This window comes from Bicyclus anynana, chromosome 6 (genome assembly GCF_947172395.1).
Source record: "Bicyclus anynana chromosome 6, ilBicAnyn1.1, whole genome shotgun sequence".
NCBI classification, from domain to species: Eukaryota; Metazoa; Arthropoda; class Insecta; order Lepidoptera; family Nymphalidae; genus Bicyclus; species Bicyclus anynana.
This window is the reverse complement of record NC_069088.1, coordinates 4,159,526-4,173,729: the sequence shown is the minus strand read 5'-3', so window position 1 is coordinate 4,173,729 and position 14,204 is coordinate 4,159,526. Positions and strand designations below refer to the sequence as shown.

Genomic DNA, 14,204 nt, shown 5'->3' with positions numbered 1-14,204 from the left:
TCTGCCTCGATTACACAACGTGAGTTGGTGCACCCGCCTAAAGTGGCGATTAGACTACACGATAAATATTGCACTAAAAAAGGCTAAGGATCCTAGTACCTTGTACTATTATATATTCTGTGCTTGTGCAATAAATTGGTAGGTATTTTTGTAACTAAAATTTGTCTAGATAATTGTGTGAGGTAAATTATGGTTCCTATAACTCAGTGGGCGCTTTTGTTATCGTGTAGTGTAATTGCCCCATAACACTAATTGTTGGGATGCATGACGTATAATAATCCGCTACAGTATCTCATCAAGTACATAACTTGTCGCCCTGAAGTTGGTTTAAACCCACCTGTTCAATTATAAAGCAATAGATAACAATTCGCAGTTATTCGGAAAACAAACGTTTCGTATTCGTCTTCTCCCTCTAGAGATTTCTAGTAGACGTATTGTAGACAGAGAAATAAAGACGAATTATTCGAATGCAGAGTTAAAAATATGATGTTTAATCGATCGAATCAGAATAGCGTTGTTTAACAAGTAAGTCGTCGAGAGAGATTCTCGGGTTTTATAAATAAAATTAAAAATCATTTTATATTAAGAAACAGGCAGACTTACGTCACGCTCCTCTAATGACTATAGACGTGTATATACGTACGGATCATGTTTTGCTTTTTATATTGCTATTTTGTAGTTTTGTTTTAATATTATTATGTTATTAATGCATTTCATAAGCCGAGCAAGAATAAATAATTAACAGAAAATTGCTTATTATACCTAATTATTAAAACTAAAGTTATAATATAATTTGGGGTTACACTGTGTTTGTGGAAATGTGTAATAATATTGGCTGAATCGGAAATAAATAAGTATTTATTGTCATACATTTTATTTTTATTGACCAGATAATTGATATCGTAACAATATTTCTCTAACTTACTTACAGGATGGGTACAATTTATTAAAACGAAATAATTAGGATATCTTTTTAATTGTAATTTTTTGAACACAATACAACATGCAAGCATTAAAATGCTTTACGAAATCATGAAACAATCATATCATCTCTATATTTGGTACCTATTTTTGGTTATCTTGAAAATATTCATGAAAACGATCTCTATATAAAGTCAAACAAAAAACTATAATATATTATGAAAAAATTCGTACAACAGGGTGCGGACGCGCGGGCGGCCTCGGGCCCGCCCGGCGCGGGGCTCGGGACTCGTGGCGGTCGGCGCGCCGGGCCCCGGGCGACCCGCGCCGGGCCTCGCGCGACCCGCCGCCGCCCGCGCGCCCGCCGTCGCGCCCCGACTCGCGCGCAGCAGGAGCTACATAGTACAAGTCTAAGATAATAGTTATAAGCGATCGTACTCGATAATTTAGAATTGAAAGATTACAGATGCGGTGGGAGCGACGCGCCAGTCGCCGCCGCCCGCGCGCGCGCCGAGGCCGGGGCGCCCGCCGCTCGCCGCCCGGGCTAGAGGCGTCGCGCTACTACCTATACGATAACTAGAATATTGCTATAACGAGGATAAACGTCCGGCGCGACGGAGCGGCGCGAGCCCCGGGGCGCGGGCGCGCCGCTCGCTCAGTTAAGGCCGGGAGCGGGGCGCGCCCGCGTCAATTGGTTAACATTAGGTCTATCTAGAATAAATAGGGTGTGCGTGCGTCGCTCAGGGCGGCTCTAGCGCCGCGCGCCGCGGTGCTTGCGGTGCGGGAGCGGCGCGCGGCCCAGCCACAGCGCCGCCAGCGCCAGCGCCGCCGCCACGTCGCGCCGCGCTCTGCGCAAACACTGCGGTGAGCGAGCGCCCGCCGCGCCCGCCTCCGTCTCACGCCGCCTCCACACACGCGGGACTCGCTCAGTGCCGTGCACACACTGCACACGCCGGCATTCTCCGAAAATTTAGGGCTCGCACAGACGTTCTGAGTTTAGCGTTTCAATGTTCAACTTTATAGCAGGCAATCAGATCGCACTGCCTTACATGCACGGTGCTTTGAAGTTAAATGATAATTATGAAGTTATTACACATAACGTGGAACTCTGTTTCTGTTCGGGCTCCTAATGTTAGAGTTGTTCGGCGATGAATAATCCGCTCGGCACTCAGCAAATCCCGCATGTCTGTATGCGATATTCCAAAACTGACGTATCACAAAGACTGATATGATACTAATGTCGTAACAGAATTATGTAATTATCTACTTACTATAATAATTCGGGACTAGATTATTAGGAACTACGTTGCTAATTACTCTCTAGATACAACGGAATATTTAATTAGCTAAAATCGACTAAATACTTCCGTCAATCTTCGAAATGCTTCAGTTGAGGAAAAATTATTAGATTGAAAAAATAATTAACTTGAACCTTAAAATAAATTAATTTACTTTTACTTAATAACAACCTAGTTAAATGGATACATTCTAAGATAAAATTATTTTGAAAATTAATTTAAACATTATCAAACATATGGTTTAACAACTACAGCTTCCGTTAAGCTTCATGAAACAAAATGAGATGAAAGAAAACCTAAAATGTAAGTTTCACTGGCACATTTACATGCTAATATGGTTGTATAAAGAAACCTTGGTAAATCACGTAAGACATTTCCAAGGAAATCACCATGCGAAATGAAAAGGAAATATTATAATACATGCAACGTAAAATGAGCCCTGAAATGACGTGCCTTCGATTCAATATGAGACGAATTTTTCCTCAAAGAAAAACTGGGGTACGATATTGTAACAACTTTTTTCCCGGACTACGAAAAGGTTCTTGAGAGTTAAATATGTATCAACATAAAAGTAAACTATTTTCATCAACCAAATAATGTCTTACATTTGTTGATATAAGGATCTTTCCTTATAATTATCAACGGTGCTATGAAGTTAAATGTTATTACTTATGAAGTTATTACACTTAATGTGGAGCTCTGTTTCTGAGTAGCGCTATACTATTTTACTCGACGGTTTAAATTACGATTAATTCTCTATCTTTCTCTATTTATAGTATTATGTTAGCCAGATAAAGGTAGAGATTAGAGACGAATTAGAAACTAACACTTTAGTTATAAAAAACGTTACTTAATAATGTTGATGAAGCAGGACACCAAAAAGCTGCAGAGTCTGCATTTAGCAAAGTCAGCGAAATGGGTAGTATCAAATCAAAGGCACAAACAAGCACACAAATAAATGTTAATAGCAATGTATGTATGAGTAAGAAGAGTGGGGATGGTTACCGATGCACACAACACGCGAGATTGCTCACCAAAGTAGCACACTGCCCGCCCTGCAACAAGCGGAAACTTCACTTTCACACCAAGCGTTTCATTCTCACCCTGCGGCTATGTTATTGGACCAATGTTCGTAGCGTTATGCGTTCCTCGACAAGTGATGTACCCAGTCGGTAACAGCAAGAAACCACGCAGTTTTGCGAAGTGGATAACGCAGATAAGCACACAACACAGATTTCAAGGTAACAACACAGAATTTTAACGTACACACATCGTGTCGCAGTGTAAATTGAAAACGTCTTATACGCTAGCCACGGTCAAGCATATCGTTAAATCTGCGGCGCGCTTAATAGGCCGTACAGAGTATTTTCGTCGAGTACGAACAATTTTTAGATTTACCGCCCGAATATCGTTCGTGCTTGACTAAAATACTAAAGTAGTACGAACTAGGCATTAGGGATGTGAAACTGAAAATATTGTTTCGATATATTTTTCTATTTCACATCCCTAAACGCAGCGAATACTGGAGATATTTTTAGAGTGTCGTCCTCAAACAGGTTTAGGTAATTTATATAGTAATATCATAATTACGCCGATATTACTTTGTTTACTTGTATATGGAAAATTCGTAGGGGCAACACAGGGCACTTCATGTTAGATGTATGTAGGAGAATTCTTGAAATGCCTCGTCAATGCGATAACCTTTTTTCCAGTGGTTAAAGTGGGAGTAAAGACACTCAAAGACGTTATTGAATTACGTCATCAGACAACAATTGCAGGGTTACAACGTCCTAAGCAATTGCAGCTCTATCTGAGCAGATGGGACAATGTTGACGTGAATTATCCAATAACATGGCAGCAGAGTTAAGCTTGGTTAGTCACAAGTTATTACAGTAAGCGAGAACAGTAGCGGTATTCTGTAACGATGTTTTATACCTTGACAGTGAGAGTTTCGAATTCCGTGTCTATCGTTCTCTATCTTTAGTACGGCTTTAGACAGAGAGACGAGACACACACTGTCGAGTTATAACACATTGACAAAATAACGCTGCAGAGCAAGCGATTGTTCATATAGGTTCATATAGGTATGTTCACATATTGAATTAAATGCTCCTAAATGGGTTACAAGATTCACTTACCTGATTTGGATATTTAATTTTCCAATACAAAATCTTTAAGAATACCAATTATGCATTACTATGTTCAAGTACATACTCGTAATACAATATTCTATGTAAGTAGTACATAAGTAATTCCATTCTGTATAGCAATTCAACATATTTAAATTAGCCTTCAAAGTTTTTAAAGGTTAAGGGAAAGTGGATTATTTTGCTGTCTAACAATTTGCCCATTTATTAAGAACCGTTTTGCGATCACGCAAAAATAAATTCAAACAATATATTATATTGTTTGAAACAATATTGCTCAAAGACTGTTACTACAAGGACTTCAAACAACGATATTATATTGTACTATGTACAATATAAGCCATTGGTTTAAAACCAGTGTGAATACACATTCTTTCATATAAAGCTCTCGCTCTATTGTTAATTCTAAATAACCTAACGTCCGACACTGAAGATGAAGTCGGCACCGCTGTTTGCAGCGCGCATAGGTCTATGAACAGTGAAAAGGTATCGAAATATGGTTATCGATGTTTCGATATTTTTTTCACTATCTACGTCTCTATGCGCGCTGCTGTCGACTTGATCGCCAGTGGCCGACGTAACGCGTTTATCGGATGACGTGTTTTGAATTTGAATTTCGAATGAGTACTGTGGGTGTGTGCGTCAGTGCGTTTGCGCGTGCGGTACGTACTTGGCAGGTGGGGCAGTGCGGGGGCGCGCAGCCCGCCAGCTCGAGGCGGTGCGGCGCGCGCCACTCGCCCTCCACGCCCGCCCCCGCGCCTGCGCCCGCTCCCGCTCCCGCGCCCGCCGGCGCCGTGCAGCAGGCCGTGCCCTCCTCACATTCGGGCTCCCAACAGTCTACTTCTCCCAGCTGAAATTATCCACAAAAACAATATTATACCCCGATGTCATTACATATTTAGTTATATTTGTATACTAATCAGAACACTTAATTAATCTATTCCAGTCAGTATGATGTTGGTCGTAGTCTTGTCAGATTTACCAAATGAGATTCATAGCACGAGATTTTGTGAAAAGGCAGCTTTCGCATCCTGGTCTAATAAAAGAGCACCCTTAGATCAAAGTCGATATTTGGTGTTTGGAAAATACTATCTAGTATTTTCCAAACACCAAATTCTTCAAGAATGGGATAGAGATAAGTGTTGTGGGGTTCAGTGTGAGACTCCACTGAAACCCACAATATCCTCTACTTAATCTAGGACTTGCCTAAATTAATAAACTGCACAATTTTGCCAGCTGTTCTGTGTGTTTAGTTTTATGAATTGTATCATTACGGCAACTATTATTTGATGATAAAGTAGCACAGAGGCTAGTGACCCTGACTTCTGCATCCAAGGTCGTTCAACTACCATAACTTCAAAATATGACAATACCTATGATTGACTGTTATTATCGTAAACCAGATTCCTTATTCTATGTATTCCACTGCGTTTTGTATCTGTACGACCTGAGTATAGTTTTTTGGGTGCCTTGGCTAGCCTTTGATTATATGAAGTGCAACGTACTAGACACTCGCAGATCTGGCACTGGTAGAGCCAGCGCTCGCCGCTGCGGAAGGTGACGTGGTGCATCTCCTGGTGGCGGCAGTGGAAGCGCGCCTCGCAGTGCGGACAGATTGTATATGAAGTGCAACGTACTAGACACTCGCAGATCTGGCACTGGTAGAGCCAGCGCTCGCCGCTGCGGAAGGTGACGTGGTGCATCTCCTGGTGGCGGCAGTGGAAGCGCGCCTCGCAGTGCGGACAGCACGGCGCCGGCGCCAGCGTCAGCGACGACTCTGTGCTCGACAACTGGAAATATGAACAATCAACTTACAAAAGGAACTCAAAGGGAGAAACCAATTCAGCCCTTGACTGCAACTCAGAAAGGGAAATATGTTATTAGCTCTAACCCTGTACAAACGTACATGGTTAAGAATCTCTTTCTTGTAACTTTATATCGGCTAGGTAATATCCTAGAATTATATTAATGTTTTACATCAAAAATGTTTTGATGAAAACAAGAATGTAGAAATAAACAAGTTTACAGGATTGTGAACAAGCCATCAAGATGGTATGGATGGAATTCATTTCAGGGTATGATATGTTCAGAGAATTCGGAAAACTTTATTAGTTTGAAGAATTCTTTAAATCGTTGACTATTACAAAGACAATACATAAACAGAAAGTCACACGGTTCTGTAGTGATGGATACTCACGGTGAGCGAGGTATTGTCCCTATCACAGGCGCACAGCGCTCGCACGCAGGACGCGACGCCGGCGTTGCAGGAGCATGCGCGGCAACCGCCTGACTCCATCCACCGCTCGCCGTCCGACAGGATCTGTCCTTGCCACGAACAACCTGAAATGGTCACCAAACTATTATACTCGTAGATAGATGTACCTCATCAACATCATCATTATAGTCAGCCTCAGACAGAATATCCACACACTGGACATAGGCCTTTTGTAAGCCTGCCACTAGCAATTCTCTGCCCATTGTTGTCGATCACACTGCACTTCAGTTTCCAAGTACAGCTAAGAAAGGATTCGATTACTTAGAGATACATAGCTCAGTCATATAGATTTAGATCATTTAGACTTAGGTTTAATAAGTGAGGCTTGCCACCACATCCAAATGACGACCACGACCACTCTGTCAAGAGTGTAACGACAAAGAAGAAGAAGGGTACAAAGTAGTCTTAAAAGAATACTCTTTCGCGTTAAAATCTACATCAATGATTTCTTACGATAAAGTAAATAAGTTAAGGGAAGTTGATTTCATCGTAAAATATCTCAAAAAACACCTTTCTTCAATGTGATAAAAATATATATTAAACTATGTAATTATTTATTTATTTTGCTATCATCACTCTACAACGTGCAACGTTGACTCTACAAATTGCACGTAGTGGAGTCAACAGTCAGATGATCCGGTTTCGGGGTGAAACGTACGTAGAGAGTATTTTGTCGGACCTGGGTAACGTTGTCGCGTGGGTTTGTCGGCTTTATGCGGATGATAGCAATATAAATAAGTTATTATATATTTTATATGATGAACTTCCGCAAAGTAACGCCTGCTTCTATCCAATACATTAAACTTACTGAGTTCGCAGGAAGGTGTATCACATTGACATCTAAAACCGCCATCTACGTTGATGCAGCGAGCACTTGGATGACACGTGTGGAAGCCTTCTGTGCATTCGTCTACATCTGAAACAGATGCATAAATTGTTTTAAGTTCAAAAACGTTAATTTACTTACAATATCCTTAGCGGGTGGGATTTGATTATTACTTGCATTTCAATTATTTGGGATTTTCGAAGTAAAACTTCTTTTAAATAGCTTGACTTGGGAAGTAAGTTAATGCGTTACGAAAAGTGTAATCGAGCGATGCGTGCTACCATCTACAGGTATAGTGAAACAGTGTTACTTTAAACTACTTTTAGAGAATATTGAAACAATCTTATGTACACTTTTGTTGCGATGCAGTTGTGTTTGAGGCTCATAGATGGCGCATAGTTTTTTATTTTTGAAAGAAGTTTTACTTCAGTCGTGTGGTCTAAAGTATTACAAGTAAGTCACATAAGTTATTGCTTGATTTATGTGTCTGAGTTACCTTCGCAATGGTCTCTGTGCGGGTCGCGTCGGTACCCGTCGCGGCACACACAGTAGTATGAGCCGGGCGTGTTGACGCACAGCGCGCGCGGCACGCACGGCGCACGCGCGGCGGGGTGCGCCAGCGCGTCGCACTCGTCCACGTCTCGCTCGCAGCGTGCGCCGCCGAAGCCGCGCGCGCACGCGCATCGCTCCGGACTCGCGCACACGCCTCCGTTCAAACAACCGCCTGTACAGATTGCTGAAAAAATATTGCAACCACTGTAATAACTAGTTATAGCGCGTGTGTTTAAGTTTGTGTTTCTGAGCACTTCAGTTGTGAGGGCGTGTCCAAACATAGCGCGGCAATTGTGAGCGGCGAGCTGTGCGCGATATCCGCGTGTTCCTCTTCACTAGTCGCGCAGAAGGACTGTGTCTCGCGATTGCCGCGTGTTGCCTGGCTATGCTTGGGCACGCCTTACAAACACCTTATGTCTAGGGTTTTTAAGGTGTAATGGACTCACGTGTGCAAGTGTACCCGTCGCCGGAGTACCCGTCCCGGCAGCGGCACGAGTAGGAGCCGGGCGTGTTGCTGCACTGCGCGTGCGTGTGGCAACCATGCACCGCGCTAGCGCACTCGTCAACCTGTCGCACGATAATATTAAGTGACGTCAAGACTCATTAGCTGCTTGAATGTATAGAAAGGCTGATGCTTTAATGATCACTATTGGGTCCTTATGGTCATGAAAGGCAAAGGCTTAGCGTATTCTTCGATGTATAATGTGTAAAACTATTAACATCGAAGGAACTATCACGGGATTTCAGAACTCGGTCTCTAAAATTCGGCGACAGGATAAGGTGCAATCGAGACACATGAATTATTATCATCTAGCCCGAGAAGGTGGAGAGTGCTCTTAACTGGACAAGTTACGAAAATAGAAAAGAATTTCTAGAGAGTCAAGAAGACGTCCTGGGAATACTTCAAAAGCTCTGACCAACGATAAGACCGGACTCACCCTCACTCGATTTGGCTCGAGGTGGTTGGCTTCGGTAGGTAAAACTCTCGCTGCGAATGTTACTAAAGTAACGCCGGTCAGTATCCACCGTTATCATGAGGACTACAGGATCTATAGCAAGTTTTCTAAAGCTGGAGTTACCTCAACGCAATTAAACTTGTCTCTTCTCGTGTAGCCTGGCAGACACTGGCACACGTAACTTCCCACTACGTTCACACACCGCGTGTTAGAGTGGCAATGGTGCCCGTATAAACCTCCCGCTGCTTGGCATTCATCTACATCTAAAACAAAAACCAAATGTTGGGTACGCTAATTGACAAACCAAATTGCCAAGATATCTTATCCTGATAGAAAGCTGCCGGGTCTGGGTTAAGGATAGATCTTGTTTCGCAATTAGTAATCTAATTAAGGATAGTTCTCGTTTCGCAATTAGTTATAAATAATCGGAAATTAAATTGGTAATTTTACCTTCACACGTAATTCCATCTCCTTGAAATCCTTGGTTGCACTTACAAGTGTACTTTGTATTGAGATTCATACACGTCGCATTCTCGTCACATGAATGTCCCATGCTGCAGTAGTCGACCCCTGAAACCACATTAAAGTTAGTTTTACTAACACGCTTATCGCCTGTCACGATAAATACAACAAAGAAATAATCATGTCAGTACAAGTACTCCGATGGCCTCTGTTACGACAGAGTTCCTTTATCACAGCAGTATTGTCAGCAGGTTAGGCACTTACCAGGAAACAACTTGCAGCATTCGCTAGTCACGATGCACTGGTCGGAGATTCAAGTATGGCAGAAGAATTTCCCTGAATGAGCTTTGAATAGACACCGTTATCACAACAGCTTTATTAGTAGTATAGGTACTTACCGGGTAAAAACTTGCAGAGTTTACCAGGCACAGTAAACTGGTCGGGCTGATCGCAGAACAGTCTTGAGCACGCTGTTCCCGATAAATAATCATGGCAGTAGAAGTTTTCTCAGTGACCTCTGTTACGACATAGTTCCTTTATCACAGCAGCATTGTCAGCAGGCTAGGCACTTACCAAGACTGAACTTGCAGCATTCGCCAGGTACGATAAACTGGAGAAACAAGTATGGCAGAAGAAGTTCCCTGAGTGGGCTTCGAATAGACACCGTTATCACAGCAGCTTTGTTAGGAGTATAGGTACTTACCGGGACAAAACTTGCAGCATTCCCCAGGCACGGTGAACTGGTCTGGCTGGTCACAGGGCAGTGGCGGGCAGGCGGTGTCGGGGTCGACGCGGGTGCACTGCATGTTGCCGTCATGGCAGACGCACTCGGCGCACTCCTTCGGCGCGAACCTTTCTCCATGCTCGTATAACGTTCCTCTTAGTAGACATTGCCCTGGAATTATTTAGAAGACGAGAACGGTCAAAATCACTGTCACCATGCTTTGTTTGTTTGTATGGATTTCGTCGGCATTTTTAGAGGACATTACAAGCTTTGATCATTATTTAGCAGGTTAAATAAAGTTTGCGTCTAATATCTTTGTGCCACTCTGAAGTCCGGTTTTGAATAATTGCGTATAGGTACGAATGGCTGTATTTTTTAGCTTGTTATTGTCACGGACACGTGGACAATTTTAAACCAACTTCAGTGCTGGGCAAACTTCCTTGATGCGAAATGTAGTAACTAAATATATTTAGATTATTTTTTCTTTAATTTAATATCCGTGTTGTATGACTTAAATGGTCTTATAAGCAGATTTCATTTAGTTTTACTTACTAAGACAAGTGGGGCAGCATTCTCCTGGATGCAATACTGGGTTTTTACACTCTGCTCTATCACACTCAACTGGCCTGCAAGTTATTTCACCATGCTGTAAAAAACAACAACAACAAATAAATCTTCTGCATGAGTGATATATTTTTGAATGGGGAAGAATCCCATTGAAAATGTTATGTAAACTATAAAGAACGCCGCGCTAGAATGATCATTGGTAATGAATCCATGACACAGACAAAATTGCAAACACTGTAGCACCATTGCAATATTTACTTCGGAAAGTTTACACAGGAACATTACCATCTTTTTCCTACTTCCTCTTTCCACCAAAGAACAACAAGACGCTGGTAATAGTGGCGCCTTTGGTTGTGGATATCCATGCAAATCGCACAAAACGATTTACATCATACATGTCTAAATATTAAAGTAAAAGTATGGAATGTCCTTTCGGCGTCTATGTTTCCCATCACCAACAATTTCAAGGCATGTATATACATATAGGTGTATAGGCATCTCGTCCTCACCTCAACCTCATAACTGCATTCCATTTGTCGCGATTACATCAAACCCAACCTCGTATCATAATAACCCTTCTTGCAGTCGGGTAAAAATAGCTACAACATAAGAAGTCGGTTATAAAGGATATATATTCTCACCACGCATGAGCAGCGATTACAGTCTTTCTGCCACGAGGCGCCGTCAGCGTGCACGGTGCCGTTGGAGTAGCACGACTTCTGGCAGTCGCACTGCTCCAGCCGCGCCAGCCGCGCCTCTGTGCCCACCAACTGAGGTGACAGAACTGCTTATAGTGCTGTGCCTTTGTTAACATTATACCTACTTCTGTGGCGCTAACATGCGACCAAGTAAAGAGAAAATAGATAAAATGTCGTTCAATGGCAGTGAAGTCAGCCCAGTCCCATCTCTTTCGTAACAACGCAATGAAAAAGATATCGTTATTACTGGTTGCATCGCCATTGGTTGAATTTTCTCTATTTTGTTTCACGAGATTATCTTGCTGGTCGTATGTTAGTACCACTGATGTTTATAAATTAACCAAGTGAATTTTATTTCAGCATTCTTAGCCATTTTAACTATGGCTTTAGGGCAGACCCTTATAGGAAGGGTATATGGAATTTGGACACTATCCTGCTCTGACGTGGGTTGGCTCAGAGGCCATAATGTTTGACTCTGTAACGATTAGTACTAGATGTTGATGATAGTTACCGGAACAGACGTCTAAACGTAGTCTCGAAGGTGCAGATGCAAACACTTTATAACTTCCGGTTTTTAGAAGAAAATAAATTAAAGGAGTGCTGTAGACCACAGGACTAAAGTATAATTTATTTAGCTCTCCCTCTCAACGTCCATTCGCCTCGCCCAATTACACTTTTCGTAACGCATTCACCTGCTTACTGCCCAAATCAAGCGTGCGTAAAAAAGCTTTATTTCAAAAAGTTCTTTATTTCACAGGTCGATCCAGGACATCGCGTTTCAAAGCCACATAGGCTAACCAGTGGACCAACCAAGCAGGATCAGTTGGCTTGGGTTCAGTGACATGTGGTGCCCCTAAAGCACATTTATTTACTGAATGTTCACCTTCAGTGAAAGGTCATGGATGTGCGACGTGAGCTCCTGCACGGTGGCCTGCAGCAGCGCGAACTGCCCGCACGTGGGGCACTCGGAGTCCAGCCCCGGGCACTGCACCAGATAGCCGTGGGGCCCACTCACTAGCTTCACCTCTTGCAGAGTTCCCTGCGCAGACAATCATTTGAATTTGCATTGCCATCTCGAAACATGATAAACGTTTTTAACATCCAGTGGACTGTGGCAGTGGCACAAAACGTTCTGGACAGAGCAGATGAAATATACAGTACGCTTTCGTCGTCAGTGTAACTTAAAGGAATAGTGAATAGGCATCTGAATCGCCGTGGTAGTCCAGTGGATATGACCCCTGCCTCCGATTCGGAGGGCGTCCGGTCCGGTGCAAGCACCTCCAACTTTTCAGTTATGTGCATTTTAACACGTTCGCTGCGGCACTGACTTTTCTGTCCTTTCCTTGAGGTTTTTTGACCTCATACTAAAACTTTGTAGTCTGGTACGAGGTCCATCGACCTCGTAACTCTTGAAGACGCTAGGTGTATGAGGTCAATTGACCTCGTACCGCAGCGAATGTGTTAAGAAATTAAATATCACTGGTCTCAAACGGTGAAGGAAACGCTTAATTCTTTACGTGTGTGAAGTCTGCCAATCCGCATTGGGCCAGCTTGAACTAACACCTCTTATTCTCAAGGAAGACTTGTGCTCAACAGTAAGCCGCAAATGGGTTGCTAAAGATGATCTGCTAAACAAAGATGCTGTTACATTATAATCATGTCAAATGCCAATTTGGTATGATTGATAACAAGCGCTTGCGTATGTAGTATAATCAACTAGCGCCCGCGACTTCGTCTGCTTTTAGACCTTAGATCTGGCCCTCTCGTGATGATGCTTTCGCATATATAGAATATCTGTCACTCACTTTAAATAGGGAATGTTTGCTATTCCTCTGTCCGACCCACAGCGCGAGCTGCGGCTGGCTGAAGTTGCGGTCGGGCGGCGGCACGAGGCGGCGGTACAGCGGGTGGCAGTCCACGTACAGCGTGGCCTGCGCGCCCGACACGGCCAGCGCCACGCGGTGCCACGCGCCGTCCGCCAGCCGGAAGGGGAAGGTCTCGACGCGCGCCGCCGCGCCGCCCGCCGCCACGTAGTGCAGGCGCACCTCGTCGCGCCGCCCGCTCGACTGCAGCTCCAGGTACCTGCGGACACCGCGCTACTACATCGACCCGTCGCCGCGCTGTCGGAGCTCCCTCCGACCGAACTGTTCCGAGGTACACAAAAACAAAGCAAACAACATAAATACTCGGACGGCAGACGGGATGGGACCGGACTCCGGCTCGCTCTACATCTCAATATCGCTCGGTCGGGAAGGGGGCCATGTACCTCGGAACGGATCGCGTCGACGTCGACGGAGCTACCCGGTGTCGATGGAAAGCCAGGGAGAACGCGGTTTGCGATGTCCGATCGCAGACGGAAATTCCGGAGGGAGATTCGGCGCCGACCGGCGTGCGATCGGCAGACTCTCCCGATCGAAGCGACGACATCGAGCCCGAGTCGTCGGCGTCGACCGGAGTACAGTTACCGATTCCCATGTCGCTTGGAATGCAATTTCGGAGCCCCGCGGCGGACCGGCGGCAGACGACATCCAGTGAACATTAACAAAAGACGGATAAGGGGCGTTAGACAGATAAGAACAAAACACGTCAAGACACAGAACACAAGACGGACGACGGTGCAGGAGGCACGGTGGACGCATGCAATCGACCCGCTCGCGCACACATACGGCCATGCAGGGGTCACAGTGAGCGCAATTAGGTAACGGATGGATCGAGGAGGGCATTCCGAGGCACAGGACATTCCAAGATACATGATTCTCCCCTATGCGCGCGCACGCA

General features: G+C 44.1%; 1 protein-coding gene across 3 annotated transcripts in view; it reads right to left on the bottom strand.

The window, feature by feature from the left end:
- Positions 1–840: 840 nt before the first annotated feature.
- LOC112048708 (protein kinase C-binding protein NELL1) overlaps positions 841–14,204 on the bottom strand; it is a 72,379-nt gene continuing 59,015 nt past the window's right edge. The window contains exons 4-18 of one of the 3 annotated variants that reach the window (XM_052881957.1): positions 13,232–13,508; positions 12,310–12,465; positions 11,370–11,498; positions 10,714–10,807; positions 10,141–10,332; positions 9,426–9,545; positions 9,099–9,238; positions 8,466–8,586; positions 7,964–8,203; positions 7,450–7,557; positions 6,564–6,706; positions 5,872–6,156; positions 5,037–5,216; positions 3,225–3,274; positions 841–1,769 (exon numbers count right to left, since the gene is read on the bottom strand). In XM_052881957.1, coding sequence (XP_052737917.1) covers positions 1,673–1,769; positions 3,225–3,274; positions 5,037–5,216; positions 5,872–6,156; positions 6,564–6,706; positions 7,450–7,557; positions 7,964–8,203; positions 8,466–8,586; positions 9,099–9,238; positions 9,426–9,545; positions 10,141–10,332; positions 10,714–10,807; positions 11,370–11,498; positions 12,310–12,465; positions 13,232–13,508 — 2,332 coding nt within the window. In that variant the 3' untranslated portion in view covers positions 841–1,672. The remainder of the gene's footprint in view (positions 1,770–3,224; positions 3,275–5,036; positions 5,217–5,871; positions 6,157–6,563; positions 6,707–7,449; positions 7,558–7,963; positions 8,204–8,465; positions 8,587–9,098; positions 9,239–9,425; positions 9,546–10,140; positions 10,333–10,713; positions 10,808–11,369; positions 11,499–12,309; positions 12,466–13,231; positions 13,509–14,204) is intronic. The other 2 variants (XM_052881958.1, XM_052881959.1) reach the window with 2 other exon arrangements.